Here is a 15,344-nt window from a genome sequence, read left to right on the forward strand (position 1 = left end):
CAAGAATATTAAGAATACATTAAGAAGGCAATTTTTATCAATGTATGGGAGATTTATTTTTTTATTTATAATTTATTTTTTAATCTGTATTTTATATTTTAATAATTGCAATCTTTGACACTATTCAAATGCTGTATTATGTATACTTCTCAATGAATAAATAAATTGAAAATAATTAATTTGAACGGTTGGTGTTTTTGGCAGTTATCATTTTTATCTGTTACAGGTGAGATCTACCGAGGAAGGCAAGAAAAGCAAGTCAGCAAGCATGTTTGTGTTGTATATCCTGGGAGTGTCTATAGTCAGCAGTAAGGCCAGCACTGGCAGTGGCCGAATGTCTGGTATTGAGTTTAACATCAAGGATTATTATGCCATACAGGTATGCATTTGCAACTACTTGACTTAACTAAACTGTAGTAATGTAGTTTAGCAGTTTGGGATGAAATTTCCCCTCAGCAACAGAAGGCTTTTAGATTTATTGTAATACTATCACTACCCGCGAACTACCTACTAACACTACCTGGGTTCTGGCAAAACCAAAATCCCTGATCATTTTTGCTTTTATGTAAATTGAGTGTGGCACCATTGATTCAAAGTATTTGTAGTTTTTTTTATAGAGATACATTTGTCGTACCTTACATATAAAATCATAGTTTTAGTCACCCATAAGTATTCTATTATTATAAATTAAGCCAACTATAGACTATTTGAGTCATACAATATAAGGTTTATCTTTTTTCCTGCATACTTTTCAAACGTTGGTATACTTGGGTTTACAGGTAGTTTTATTTATTTATTTTTTTTTAGCGAGAGGTGGAAAATGCATTTACACACACAGGTGGCCGACCTGTAGTGTGAGACTCCTGAGAATATCAGACTACTCACTAAAAAAACCCTCTACTCTGTTGGACACAGACCTGGGATTGTTTGTCACATTTCATGAAAGTCAGGCCAACACCTAAGCCCTAGTGCTCCCACTGTTTCTGGCATTCTGTTATTTTATACCCTAGACTGCATCTTGATCAAGGTCAATCTTCTTGGCGCGGAGAATACCCTGGACAAAATGTGACACGCAGATACAGGTCCAATTGTCCTCACCCTCCGAAAGCTGAAAAAAGTGTGTTCCACGTTGTCGGGAGTGTCTGGGCAGTAGATATAATCGGGTAACACAGCTTTGCCCATCCTGAACAGGTACGACCGGAAAAATCCATGACTTGTCAGAAATTGGGTGAGGTAAAAATCCACCACGCCTTGCAGCCGATTTACCCAAGGTTGGACATGCGGAATCAGTATCCTGGTCCACCGTCCTCGTTTCTCCTGTTCCCAGCTCTCCTGCTAGAGCCGGTAGGTGCGGGCACGCTCCTTGCTTCTTGCCTCGTCCTCTCCACACCGCTGATATATTGCCTTCCTCTCTGGTGCCAAAAGTTTGATGGGGATGGCCCTAGCCAATTAGGTACTGGATTGATTATCAGGGTTCGAAGGACCAAATGTTGGATAGAATAATGGGAACCGCCCAAAAAGTGAAAGTAAAAGTATAATAAATACCTTTTTGGTTGATTTAATTTGTATACTGAACTTGTAGTGTAGTGGGGTACCCCATGTGTCTTCTTCAGTGGCTAACACGGAACTAACTTCAGAGATAACGTTGGGGTTGACCTTTGATACTGAGGCTGTTTATACAGGTTGGGTGACTAGGAATTGGGAAATTGTTAAACTTGATTGTCTAGTATATATATATATACATATATAAATTTTGGAGTGAGGGGGGGAAAAGCTTAAATAACTTTTTTATTTATTAATATATATGAAAAAAGTAAACATTTTCACGTTCCTTACAACCTAGTGCTTTAATGGTATAATAACAAGGCCCCACTAGAAAAAACAGGCCATGCTGCAGCAGGGGCAGCGCAACGGTGGATAGTTGTACTAAAATCTTACCATTAAAATCTTACAAACGGCCAGCTTGTTTATTTACCTAAAACATATGGGAGTGGTGATGGCAATGAATTTATCAATGAAATCCATCCACTAGTGTGCCGTCATGAATCCTGCAGCATGGCCTTGTTTTTCTAGTGGGGCCTTGATAATAACCATGGTAACACAATAGTTACAAAAATTACAGCAATTTTACACAGTAACACTTGTTCAAAAACACGACTTGAATAAACATGAATAAAAATCATTCCATAATTTATTAGAGAATATATAGATGTTTTTCTAAATAATACTAAAAATCTTGAAAATTATCATTTTGTTTGTGGTCATTGTATTAATAGTAATTATGGTCGGATTATAGTAACTATGAGCACTGAGCATTTTAGCATATATCAGGTCAGGGCAGTCCTGGGGTTAAATAGGCTAGCTCAAATACTTTTTAATTTATTTAACAAAATGTTATAAAAAACACGACTTTTGGTAAATCGTGTCCAAAGTCCGTGAACAGCTGGTTACATATTATTTTCATATAGCTTAGGTGCATTATAGCATACACTAAAATGTTAAGTGTTTTTTATGTATGTGATAAAATCACTTTTATAAAATACAATATAATTTTATACTTTATTAGAGAATACATTGATGATAAAAAATTTTAAAAAATCGGGAAATTTATCATTTTTGTTTTGTGGTCAAGGCATTAATAGTAAATATGGTCAGATATGCATATGAATATTAACAGGAATATTGTCAAAAGTATAAATAATAAAAAAAAAAATAATTTTTGAAAAATTGTAAAAAATAAAAAACCCATTTTAGTGGTGGCGGATCCCCAAGGTTAAATAGAGTTGGAGAGGTTTGACAAAAAGTAGTTGACATGGCACATCTCAAAATATTAGTATGATCGTGACAAAATATTTTAAAAAGTTACTTTTTAAACAGGAAATACACGGTGAGCCATCATTGTTCAGACTGCTAGTGAACTCTCTATGTCCATCCATTTATGGCCATGAAATGGTCAAGGCAGGGCTTCTACTTGGACTGCTGGGAGGATCACAAACCAACCACGGTCGCTCAGACTCTCATATCCTCGTAGTGGGCGACCCAGGCCTTGGCAAGTCCCAGATGCTACAAGCTTGTGCTTCTGTAGCTCCAAGAGGTAAGATTACAACCCAACCATCATCATTCAGCCTCTCGCATCCTTGTAGTGCGTGACCAAGGCCTTGACAAGTTGCAGATTCTGTGACGGGTAATTTCATAATATTTAATATAAAAATAAATAGATTCAAATACTTGGCCTACGTGACAAACTGCAGGTAAGAGAACACTCATGACTTTTCATGACTTTTTTTATCATGACTTTTTCTTGCAATGCTAGCATCTTTCTTTTCTTTTTTTTTTGTTCAAAATCTGATTTTTACTCACTATTGTATGACACTGTTTATTAATATTATTACATGTCTTGCTATTATGATTTGTATGCATATTGCTTCTCTTTCAGTATTATTAATACGCCTTTTGCTTGTTACCTGTATATCCTCTTGCATATCTTCTTGTAATGCTAGCTTCTTTTGTTCAGAGTCCACCTGTTACTTATTTTTGTACGTTCTATTTAGTAGTATTACTATTCTTGTGCATCTTGTGTTCACCTATTGTACAGGGAGCGGCAGAAATATCTGACGGTTTTCAAGCGAGTACAGTCCGGCAGCCGAGTGGAGGAGGGTGGTGGGAAGCGGCTCATTCTCAAGGCCAAGTGACCCCATTTTAGTCGCCATGGAGCAGTGGACCGGTATACATCGCACGTTTGTCGTTGAGGCGTATTTTAAAAATGGTGATTCTGTTGTTGATATGCAACGTAAGTTTCGTAGGCATTTTAATGTGGCTCGTGGGGAACCTATCCCATCCCGAAACACCATTAAATTGTGGGTGGATACCTTTAGAACCACAGGATCAACTGCGAAACGTAGGCCTACAGGCCGTCCAAGGTCAGTGAGGACGCCGGAGAACGTGGAGCGAGTACGACAAGCTATGCTAACGAGCCCGCATCACCCGGCGCGTAGACAAGCTGCTGCTCTTGGCATGTCTGAGCGCTCTATTCGACGAATTTTGCTGCAGTTTTTGGACGATTGCTATTTTATATGGGTGAAAGTGAAGGTCTGAGTGCAAAATTCGTCGAATAGAGCGCTCAGACATGCCAAGAGCAGCAGCTTGTCTACGCGCCGGGCGATGCGGGCTCGTTAGCACAGCTTGTCGCACTCGCTCCACGTTCTCCGGCGTCCTCACTGACCTTGAACGGCCTGTAGGCCTACGTTTCGCAGTTGATCCTGTGGTTCTAAAGGTATCCACCCACAATTTGATGGTGTTTTGGGATGGGATAGGTTCCCCACGAGCCACATTAAAATGCCTTCGAAACTTACGTTGCATATCAACAACAGAATCACCATTTTTAAAATACGCCTCAACGACAAACGCGCGATGTATACCGGTCCACTGCTCCATGGCGACTAAAATGAGGTCACTTGGCCTTGAGAATGAGCCGCTTCCCACCACCCTCCTCCACTCGGCTGCCGGACTGTACTCGCTTGAAAACCGTCAGATATTTCTGCCGCTCCCTGTATTATTTAGTATTTATTATTGCTTGTTATCTCCGGTATGTAATGGTATTATTGCACAATGGCTTCTGCCGTGAATAAACTAACTGAATTGAATTGAAGAGTACATACAGTACAAATTTTCCTGTTGGGACCTGCTTACGGGCCTGGCGCTAATGCGGTGATGTAAATAAGTCGTGGGGAGTCTTTGGGAGATGAGGATGCATTTGGCAGCCAATGGGAGAGCTCATACGGAGGAACCACGTGTAAGTTCAGGGTGTGTTATATAGTAGTCGGAGGACAGCTTGCTTGGTGAAGACACGTACATTTTTCGACTCCGTGTGTTGTAACACCCTCCCATGTACCACTTACCGAGCTATGACGAGTAACTTCGGCTGGTGTCGTATGTTCTACGAGACTGAGTAACTGTTTCTACTGACGTGTCGTTAAAATGATTGTAGGTGTGCCAAGGCGCGTGTGCAACGACCCGTGCCCAATCTCAATACGTTACGGGGCCTGCGTCTCAAATTCAAAACAAAATATAATTTATTAAATATGGATGTAGAAAATCGTGCATTGGCACTATTTATAACTACTCGACTCGAAATTTTCGAGTAGTAATTACTACTCGACTCGAGGTCGAGTATTTAAAAAAACTTGAGTAATTACTCGAAGGTTGAGTACTCACCCACCCCTAAAGAACAGTGAAATTGTTAAGCTTTTTAGTATTTAATAAATTTGGGTGGTTGGCCTAAAACTTGTGTTTTTCCTTTCCTGTATATTAAACTCCATTTACTCCCTATAGTTCGACATTTCAATAGTTTGACACCCCTTAACTCCACAAAGTGTCAAACAATTGAGTTTCTACTTTACTGTATATAGTACCAAGAAATTAATTTAGACTATGTGCCGATCGAACTACGACAATATCTATTGACCAGTAATCGAGGACAAACATCACTCGTTAACCCGAACCGGTGTCGCTTTGAATTCCGTCTACAGAGTGGAGACCGTAGTCTGGATGGACTGCAGAATCAACAAGACAACGAGGGACCTAAGATCACCGGGTAAATCCATTTCAAGTGGTCCAGAGGTGGCTTCAAGATTTTTAATTTATTTTTTTATTTTTATCCTTCAAAGTATATACTATTAGAAGTACAAAAATACAATTATTTTATTTTTATTTTATTTTTCTACTGTATGGCGGCCATTTTTTGTTACTTGAACGGCCGTTTTCAGCGATTTCAAAGCTCTACGTAAAATTAAATATCTGTGGTTCTACTAATCCTAGAACATTAAAATAAAAACCAATCTCTTCAGAAAGATCTGAACTTTAATAAGGTAATATATTGATGCACTTGAAACTAAATATCTATCTATATATTAATAGGCAAGCATGTTTCTTTAAAACCTTTTTTCTCAGCTCGTGTGCATCGTAGGGAAAATCTACGCATACCGTTAGAAAGCTATTTTCCTGTAGGTGTGCAGAATCCCTTTATAAATTTAAATAGGCTCAAAGATAAGCGCAAAAAATGAGTTTAAAAATTTGAAAAAAATTACATGGATCTTATGCGTTGCCATGCTGGTGACGAAATAACAACAAAATATAAACAGAAAATCAAAACAAATGGAAGAAACTCCAATCACATGTTTTATTTACAGTGTGGGGTGAAACATTAAGGGTGCGCTCTACCCGTCTGGCGCGCGCAAATGTAAGGGTTTTAGTTCTTCCTGATTGTAGCCCCAATTGTGAACCGATTTAAAAGATCTTGGTGTCATATTTTCCGTCAAATGTTATTGTAGGTTTCCCGTTTTTTAAAATTTTGATAATTTAAAAAATTTTGGGCTCAAAGGTTGGTGAAAAATGTAAAAAGAGGCGTTCTTTATCATGAGTTTTGATACATAAAAAAAATTTTTAGAGAAAAAATAAAAAACGGGAGACGTGCAATAGATTCTTAAAAACAAGAATCTGGAATTAGTTTACTAAAAAGTTGAATGCTAACTATGTAATCACGCAGACTCGAAAGGCTTGCAAGCGCTCTTCAAGGCGCCGTGCAGTGGCGCGGCCATGCGGCCAACGGCTCAACCTGTCGTCGGCTCTCCCACCACAGCCATCGATCGATATTTCCCCTCCTCTCGGTTGATTCTATTCTATCTTTGCGTCGTCGCCGTTTTTACGCATACTAGTGTCCCTGCTGCTCGGATTAATTGTCACAAAAAACCTGCTTGCGTAATTAATAAGTAAATAGATGAGTATACTGTCCTCTTTGTAAACAGTTATACTCAGCCAACGCAACTTGCTTGCACAGATTCAGCTTTAATACTTTACCAAAATATAAGTTTGTTTATTAACGTCGGGTATGAGATTGCTCTAATAACAACCATAATAAAGAGTTTTTTTTAGAAAACCAGTACTCAATAGTACTGTTTTATTAAAACAGCATTTTTAAATTTTTGTAATTAACCCCTCCAAGTTGGGGACTTGAATTGAATGATACCTCAAATGTTCTAGCTAGACTATTGACCACTCAGCCATTCAACTTCAAGTTAAAAACCACTACAAGTCATAACTCGGGTCTACAAATAAAATACCCTGTCGCAGCAAAACTATTCACAAAGCAAATTTCAACTTGTATGATTAAAGTATTTTTACTAAAATACTTCCAGAAATAAGACAAACTTATTCCTATTTAAATAACATTAGATTTAACGAGTGCTTAGGTGTGCTGCTACGGGGAAGGTAAAAAGTGTTTCTTGACCATACGTCAGTATACTGAAATTAATGAATTTGCCAAATTTTATCAACATACAGTGTATCCATAAACAAGTAAATTAAAACGGTTATAATTTTCTCCATAAGAATAACATGGTAATTTTTAACAACACTTTTTTCAATTTTCTTCCTGACCGTAGGCATACAACAGCGCTTCAATATACTAAATTACTCTGCACCGAGGGGTTTTAAGTGGCTAAGGCCTTATACTGCTCTACTAGGCTACAACCTCAAAATCCCCTCCCCATCCCCAAAACCATGGCGCAGAGCCGTCTGCGCATGCGCGCGCGCGGGAAGATGACAACTGAGGCGACTACCTAGGCGACTACCACGACCACGTGTTTCTCACTCGCTTGCACACTTGCAGTGATTTTCACCGTGTTTTGAGTGTTTTGGTCTTTATTGTCATTTCTCGTGTGCTTCAAGATGCCCAATCCTAGGACAAGAAAAAATAAAAAACTTAATTTAAGTGCCAGAAGGTTGAAGAACAAGGGGAGTGAAAGTTTACATCGTTGGCGGGAATTACAGAAAAATAAGGACGAGAATAGGTAACGTATGATGAGAATTATTTAAGTTAGAAGTACATAATATTATTGTAGAATTAAATACCCAAATATTACTTATTACTTATTTGTTGGTACTGGGGTAGGCTACTACAATCAAGTAAGGATAGGTCTACAGGTTTTTTTTTATTCCTACTACTGCTGTATGAGGAAAGTGTGAGTAAAGATCACAGTAAGCATAAATTCATTGATATTATAGCCACTTTACAGCTAACTGGCTGAGTAGCCTAAAACATTGCTAAAATATAGAGATCTACATAAACTGCTAGGTAAGTACAGACAGGTAATTATTAGTTGTCTATTAGTAAACTATTTTGTATAGACTCCGCCTCATTTTCACCTGAGGTTCTTTAGTGCTTTTTTCTAAGTAGCAATGTAGGTTTTCCTACAGTTTGTCGTTAGGAAAAATAGTTATACTTGTATAAAAAAATAGTTATAAAAATAGTTATAAATAAAAATATAAATGCCTCAAATTCAATTTCATTGTTTTTGTATTATAAAAACTAACATAACCTAACCGAAACAAACTTGCTGATAATTAAATAATATAACAAAAGTTTAGTAACAGAAAAAATAATTCTGTTTATTAAATAAAAATAAAAATAAAAAAATAAATAATTAGGTTGGCTTACTACTAATTTTGTGTAAATGGTAGGTATTTTTCAAAGTTATCTTAATTTCAAGTTTTATTTTTTTTAATAGATTTTCACACAAACTAAAAAATCTTATTTCATATTTCAGCATGATCACTCCTAGTAATAATTCACCCGAAACTGAACAAAATGAGATCCATTGCAGTACTCCGAAGAATAAAGAAGCAAATGAAGCATTGGATGACAATGTCACTCCTATGGACATTGCAAGTGACAGTGATGATGATTGGCTGGCTGGAATTGAACTAATCCCTGCTGGAATAGAAGAGTCCAGGTACATTGTTCTAAAATGATGTTTTCCTCTCAAATAATTTTTTGCCCTTCATCAATTAGTTTAAGAAATATATATATATCAATAAAATACGACTCTCTTCCACAAACAGAGGTATTCCTTCTTTGTGGATGATATTTTGCTAATTTAAATCATGTTCATATTTTTATGCTTATATTAAGTTAATATACCTATTACTACAAAACTAAACAATATTGTCAAGATTTTTGTATGGGACTAATATGATGTAATTTGTAAATATTTTGGCGGAATAAACGCTATTTTGATTTGATTAGACATTCAGACATAACCAGTGATTTATAATATAATTGACATTTAATTTAATCTAAATTCATTAAACTGTGATTATTAACGTTTCTTACAATAATTAATGGGTTGTAATCATTGACAATAGATTAACGTTTGGTTGCAGAAATGAAGATAACGACGATGTAAGTTCCAAAGAAATACCTTTATGTGGAAGAAGAATAGTTAACGTTCCCCACTTCATAAAATCATTGCAATCACTTGAAAATCATGAACCATTCGATTGCAAGTTTTCGGACATGTGTTTGATTAAAGATAGACAAATTGGCCTAATTGATGAGTTGACATTTGAATGCAAGCTTTGTCGAAAAATTGAAAAAATTTCGACAGACTTGTTACCTAATGCACAAAACGTTGTGAATCTCAATACTTTGATGGTAAGTACTGGTTATCAACACTTTTGTAGTAATGCAAATATAGCTTACATTAGCGCCGTGTTCGGTACGTCGTCGTGCATACCACGGCCTCCGCCGTTGACTACAGTTCTCGCAGCTAGTCTGGGCGCGCGGCCGCGCTAGGGCAGGGGGTGTAGAGAGGAGTGTTTATTGCACATTTCCAAAAACATTCGGCCCACACGGCACACTGGGGTTGTTCAGCGCCTCACTGCTGTCTTCATGGCTTTGGCGTGGGGGACGGTTAGTACACAAGGGTCCACGCGCCCAGACTAGCTGCGAGAACTGTACATGATCTCTGCCGAGCTCAAGACAGAAATTATCGATTTAAAAAAAGTGGTTTTTTTTTGGTTAAATTGAAATATGTAGCATCGGATATTCATATTTGTTCGCAATAATCCCCAGTTTTGCAATAGGTTGACAAGTACATTGTCTGGACTATTGTAGCGCTCTTGAGTTTTATTTTCCAACACAGGTTTTTTTCTATCAGAAAAATACAAATTTTATATCCAAATGCCTTTTTATGTGCATGGCCAACTTTTTTAAGTCACCAAACACAAAGATGACTCATTAGGCCTTTTTTTTAAATATTTTTCAGGTTGAAGGAATGACAAATATTGGTCAAGGGTACAATCAGCTGGAGGAGCTATGTTGCAATCTGGACATGCCATGTATGTCCATCCAGACTTACCACAAACACCAGCAGTTACTCTATCAAACAGTGCATGAATGCTCTTGGGAGAGTATGTCAGAAGCAGCTAAAGAGGAAGCTGAACTAGCAATAAAAGAAGGAAGAGTAGACGAGACCGGAATCCCAGAAATCACAGTAGTTGTTGACGGGGCATGGAGTAAGCGATCGTACAAAACCAACTACAATGCTCTCTCTGGACTAGTAAGGCTGATTTTACTTTTTTTTAAATAATCAATGAGCATAACTTTAATTTAAATAATTAAAGTTATGTTACAACTATGGTTTTTACATAACTCTATTGATTTTATTGTTATATAAAATTTATAATTTTACTAATTACGGAACTAATTTTAATTCGTTTAACCCGTCGATCTTCAATATATTTGCTATTACTTTAGAACTTGACTGATACTGTAATTTGAGATACATATATCATTTTTTTGGTAACATTTGAATAAATTTTCATCCTTGTCTTTTTTATTTTTTAGGCTTGCATAATGGGGCTTAAAACAAAGAAAGTACTCTTTGTTGGCGTACGAAACTCGTACTGCTGCATTTGTTCTCGGGCCGAGTCCAAAAAAATTCAACCGGCAGATCATGTTTGCTACAAGAACTGGACAAAGTCGTCGACATCAATGGAGGCTGATATTATTGTAGAGGGCTTTAGAAAAAGTGTTGAGATGTATAATTTGAAATACGTCAATGTAATAGGTAAATAGATATGTAATAGCATAGACAAAAGAATTAAATAGACCGTCAGCTGTGCTGCGGTAGAGTTTGAGTTTTCTAACGGGCAATTTGTTTATAGTGGAGGTTTCATTCTTCTACATATTATTATTATCCTCCATAACATAAAACAACACTAACTCACTAACATTATTATCAATAATCATAAACCCAAACGTAATTTCACACCATTATGGTTTTGCTTATTCTATCAGTAATGGTTTCCTAAATTAAATATTGATATTGTTGACATGTTTGTGTAAATCAGTGTTGTGTTGTTTTAGGTGATGGTGACAGTAGTGTAATGTCCAAGCTGACTCAGTGTCAACCATATGGCCCAAGTACAACAATACGGAAAGTGGAGTGCACTAATCATCTCCTCCGAAATTATATTAGGAAAATACGGGAAGCCGGGGAACAGAAAAGAAACCAGTTCGGTCCGATCCCAGGAGAGCTGAGGGATAAAGTACTGGGAAGCTTGATGCGATTGCGCCATGCTGTAACTGGTGCTGTTAAACACCATAAAGGCAATGTATCACAGCTAGGGATCCACGAGAGTGTCAAAACGTTAAAATTTGATCTTCAAAATGGACCAAACCATGTCTTCGGCGACCACTCTAAATGCCAACCCTACTTCTGTAAACGCGCGAGTGTAGGTGAACCAAATTTGGTGGAACGTCTAAAATTCCATGGTGTCTGGCCTAACATCATGGCTGCTAACGCTTTTCTGTGTAATTTTGCATACAGCCTGCTCCAGTGTGTTACCTCCAACATTGTAGAAAGCTACAATGCCAAAGTTTGTAAGATGGTGGGAGGGAAGAGGGTGAACTTTGTGCAGAGGAACAGCTATTCTGCGAGGAGTGAGCTATCGGCGTTGTCGATGAATGAGGCCGAAGAGGTTCATCGCCGCATTCACAAAAGGTTGGCTCTTGGACATAGCCCTGGTGTTCACGCAAAGTTGCTCGCCTCAAGAAGGTGCAGGAAGAGGACAAGACCAAGAAAATCACTTTTTAAGGAAAAGAAAAATAAGAGGAATCTTGATTATCGTGCCGATAGAGATTACGGCGATGTTCCCGACTTGGACCTTGATGAACAGGAGCTGTGTCAAAGGAAAACTAGTTTCATGAAATCACTGGCTCTTGACTCAGAAAGCAGGGCCAAATTAGAATACGAGTCTCGTGGCCAGAGTTCAAGTGAGTTGTGGAAGCAGGAGAGGAAAAAAAGGCTTACGGCTTCAAACTTTGGAAGAATCTGTAAGATGAAACAAACGACTTCTTGCCAAAAGACTGTAGAGCAGCTCCTCTACAAAGAGTTCTCGGGAACAAATGCAACAAGGTATGGGTTGGAGAACGAGAGGACAGCCATTTCCGAGTTGGAGGATCTCCTGTGCATCAAGGTACAAGAGTGTGGGCTTTACGTGGATGAAAAGCTCCCATTTTTAGCAGCATCTCCTGATGGACTTGTTGATGATGAATACATAGTGGAGGTAGATTCATTTTAATTTATTTATTGGAAATTTATTTTGGATAATTTATATTGCATTTTTGTGGTGTGAGTTTGAAGGAAACTAAACTAAACCACAATATTCCAGCATACTTCTAACAAATGAGTAAAACAATCTAATATCGGGGTCAATTGATCTTAAATTCATGGTATTTCTAATTATTAAACCTAACATTCTGTACGGTTTTATCTCCTAGTATCAGTCCTACCAATATATCCAAAAAGAATAAATAATCGACCTTTTCAAAAATAGCACGTTTTATGTGACTGGAATTTTATGTAACTTTGTAAATTAATGAATTTAAAATATGTTCTAACCTTACATATTATATATTATGAATAACATTTTAGTAATTTTTCATTTTACACATGCTTTTAACCTTTTAAATTATATTACAGGTAAAATGTCCACCATCAGCCAAAGAGTTTTCACCAGTGGAGGCAGTAGAACGGAAAATTATAAAGTTCTGCACTAAAAATGAAGAAGGTGATTTGATCCTGAAAAGGCGGCACAGTTATTATTATCAAATCCAGGGACAACTACATATAACTGATAAAAAGTTCTGCTTCTTTGTAGTATGGACTCCCCATGGTTTGTCTGTGGAAAAGGTTGTGAAGGATGACGAGTTTTGGATGAAACATATGGAGTCTCAGCTGAGGACATTTTACAACAAATGTATTTTACCGGAACTGGTAGATCCAAGGTATCCTAGGGGACTTCCTATTAGGGACAGATTTTAAGCCGTCACCAGCCGTTAGGCCTACTGTGTTGGATTTTATTTTGTAATATTTATGTAACGTGAATGTACTCAGTGTACTAGCTCTTTTTGTAATATTTATTTTTCATTATTAGCTTTGCAATATGCAATATTGTGTACAAATATATTTCTCGTCATTCTACTCTCGTTTTATAGTACCTTTGACTACGAATACAAGTATCCAATAGTCAATTATATTACCGAATTGTTGCCAAAGTCCTCTGGTAATACCAGATGTTTATTTCCAGATTTACTTTGTATACAAACAAGAGTAAAATTCAACATTTACTGTTCAATATTTATTAGTTACTATAATTACTTATGAATATTTAATTCATAACTAACTATTATACAGTATATATCCATATATAAAGTTTCTGGCATTTAATTATCACAATACACATTAAATAGTCATTACATTACGAAGGATGGGTAACTAAATTTACAAGCGTATGTTGTAGCGTATGTATGTAACAGGTTGCTATGACGTTTTTTGCGAGATAACATTAAAAAGGTAAACAAGACTCGCCACGTATGTTAGTCAACGAATCGCCTAAAAAGTACATTACCGTATAGGACACAGAAAAAGGGAAGAACAATCATATTTATATTATTGAGCATGGATTTTTTCTTTATGTGATAAAAGATGCTATAAAAATGAAGTTTTCATATCACCATTGCCTTTTTTGTAAACATTAATTACATAATTATAATCCCCGTGTGAGATACCGACTGATTCTGTGCCCATTACGGTGTAGCTACAGTTGGAATAGAGGTTAAATAATAATGAAAATCTTAAACATCAACAAAAGAAAATAAATAATTATAACAGTTGATTAAACAAAAAATTTAAGATTACTATAATTTAATGTAGTGATACTTTACAAAGTATAACTAAAGTATTTTATTTTTATTCAATAATGACAAACAAGACTCAATATTTAGGAATGTTTTACTTTTTACTGTATAAGCTTATGGGAGCGATAGCGAACGTCACGTTGCTGCCAGTGAGTGTCGGTGGCAGGGCATGATGGAGGTTTGAGCAGAAGCAAAAGATATGCGGACGCGCGAATAACAACCTGGTTGCGCTTGCGCGTGTGTGCGTCGGGAGCTCCGCAGGGCACTACACTGCCTAGCGGGGAGCGGCAGTCAACTCGCGAACCTCCTAGCTCCTCCCACCCCTTCCCCTCCAACTGGGTTGAACCGACACGGCGCAGTCTGGCGGACACTTCGAACATCGTTCTGAGATTTCCGAGCTGAGGTAGAGCCCACCCTTAACATAAGTGAGTACATTACATATTTTTGGTCGAGTTTCGACCACTGGACATTACTCGTATAGGTCTAATTACCTGTTTAAAGTTTAACTCAACAATGTTACGAATGCTGATTTTAAACAATTTATTTTTATATAAAGGCAATTGACTATGTGTTTGTTATTTTTTTATCTGATAGTTATAGGTTTGTACTCCAAATTCTCAAAGTTTCAAGTTGTGGACATGCATAGGGTTTTAAATAAAAATTGTCAAAATCTTATAAAGTTTTCAAAATTTCTAAAGTTTGATGCTTAATATCTTTGTTGGGCATGAAAATAAAAATTTCAAATGTGGCTCAGATATAGTACTAAGTAAGAGTATTATGCTGTAATAATTTTATTTTGTGGACTCAACTGGTTTCAAAGTTATGAAACATTGAAAAGTACTAAATAAGCATTATAGCCGTAATAGCGTAGGAAGCATTATGTTATAACTCACTATCAATGTATTTTTTAACAATGTTATATTTTAATAATATATTTTAAGCATTTTGATGTTTTAAAACACTCTTTGTTGTCTGTCACAGGTATAAATCTGTGAGAGGATTGTGTTCAGGGAATTGGTAGACGTCCTTTGAGTCGAAATTGAAGTTCTAATTTAATTTTTTTGCTAATTCTTTGCTGTCTACATAAAAGTATTGAATTCCTTTAAGGGTTTGTTTTAACAAAAGTTAAACATATCCTTAGCACTCAAAATTTGGTTGTCTATGGTAAATTTTAGACTCTATTAGTGACATCGCTCTTTGTAGTGCCTCCTACACCATCGGAAAATATTGACTCCACTTTAAATGTATAGAAATTGATTTTATATTAATATTGTTTTGGTTTTCAATTCTATGTGTTTTATTT

At 36.7% G+C, this 15,344-nt stretch overlaps 1 protein-coding gene across 3 annotated transcripts in view; it reads left to right on the forward strand.

The window, feature by feature from the left end:
• LOC128982079 (DNA helicase MCM8-like) overlaps nucleotides 1-15,344 on the forward strand; it is a 149,778-nt gene that overhangs the window by 84,930 nt on the left and 49,504 nt on the right. For all 3 annotated transcript variants that reach the window (XM_054401122.1, XM_054401129.1, XM_054401135.1), the window contains 2 exons: nucleotides 227-379; nucleotides 2,878-3,094. In XM_054401122.1, coding sequence (XP_054257097.1) covers nucleotides 227-379; nucleotides 2,878-3,094 — 370 coding nt within the window. The remainder of the gene's footprint in view (nucleotides 1-226; nucleotides 380-2,877; nucleotides 3,095-15,344) is intronic.

The sequence above is a fragment of the Macrosteles quadrilineatus genome, unplaced genomic scaffold (genome assembly GCF_028750875.1).
Source record: "Macrosteles quadrilineatus isolate MER2022 unplaced genomic scaffold, UCM_ALF_1.0 Scaffold_1__1_contigs__length_201487025, whole genome shotgun sequence".
Lineage (NCBI taxonomy): Eukaryota > Metazoa > Arthropoda > Insecta > Hemiptera > Cicadellidae > Macrosteles > Macrosteles quadrilineatus.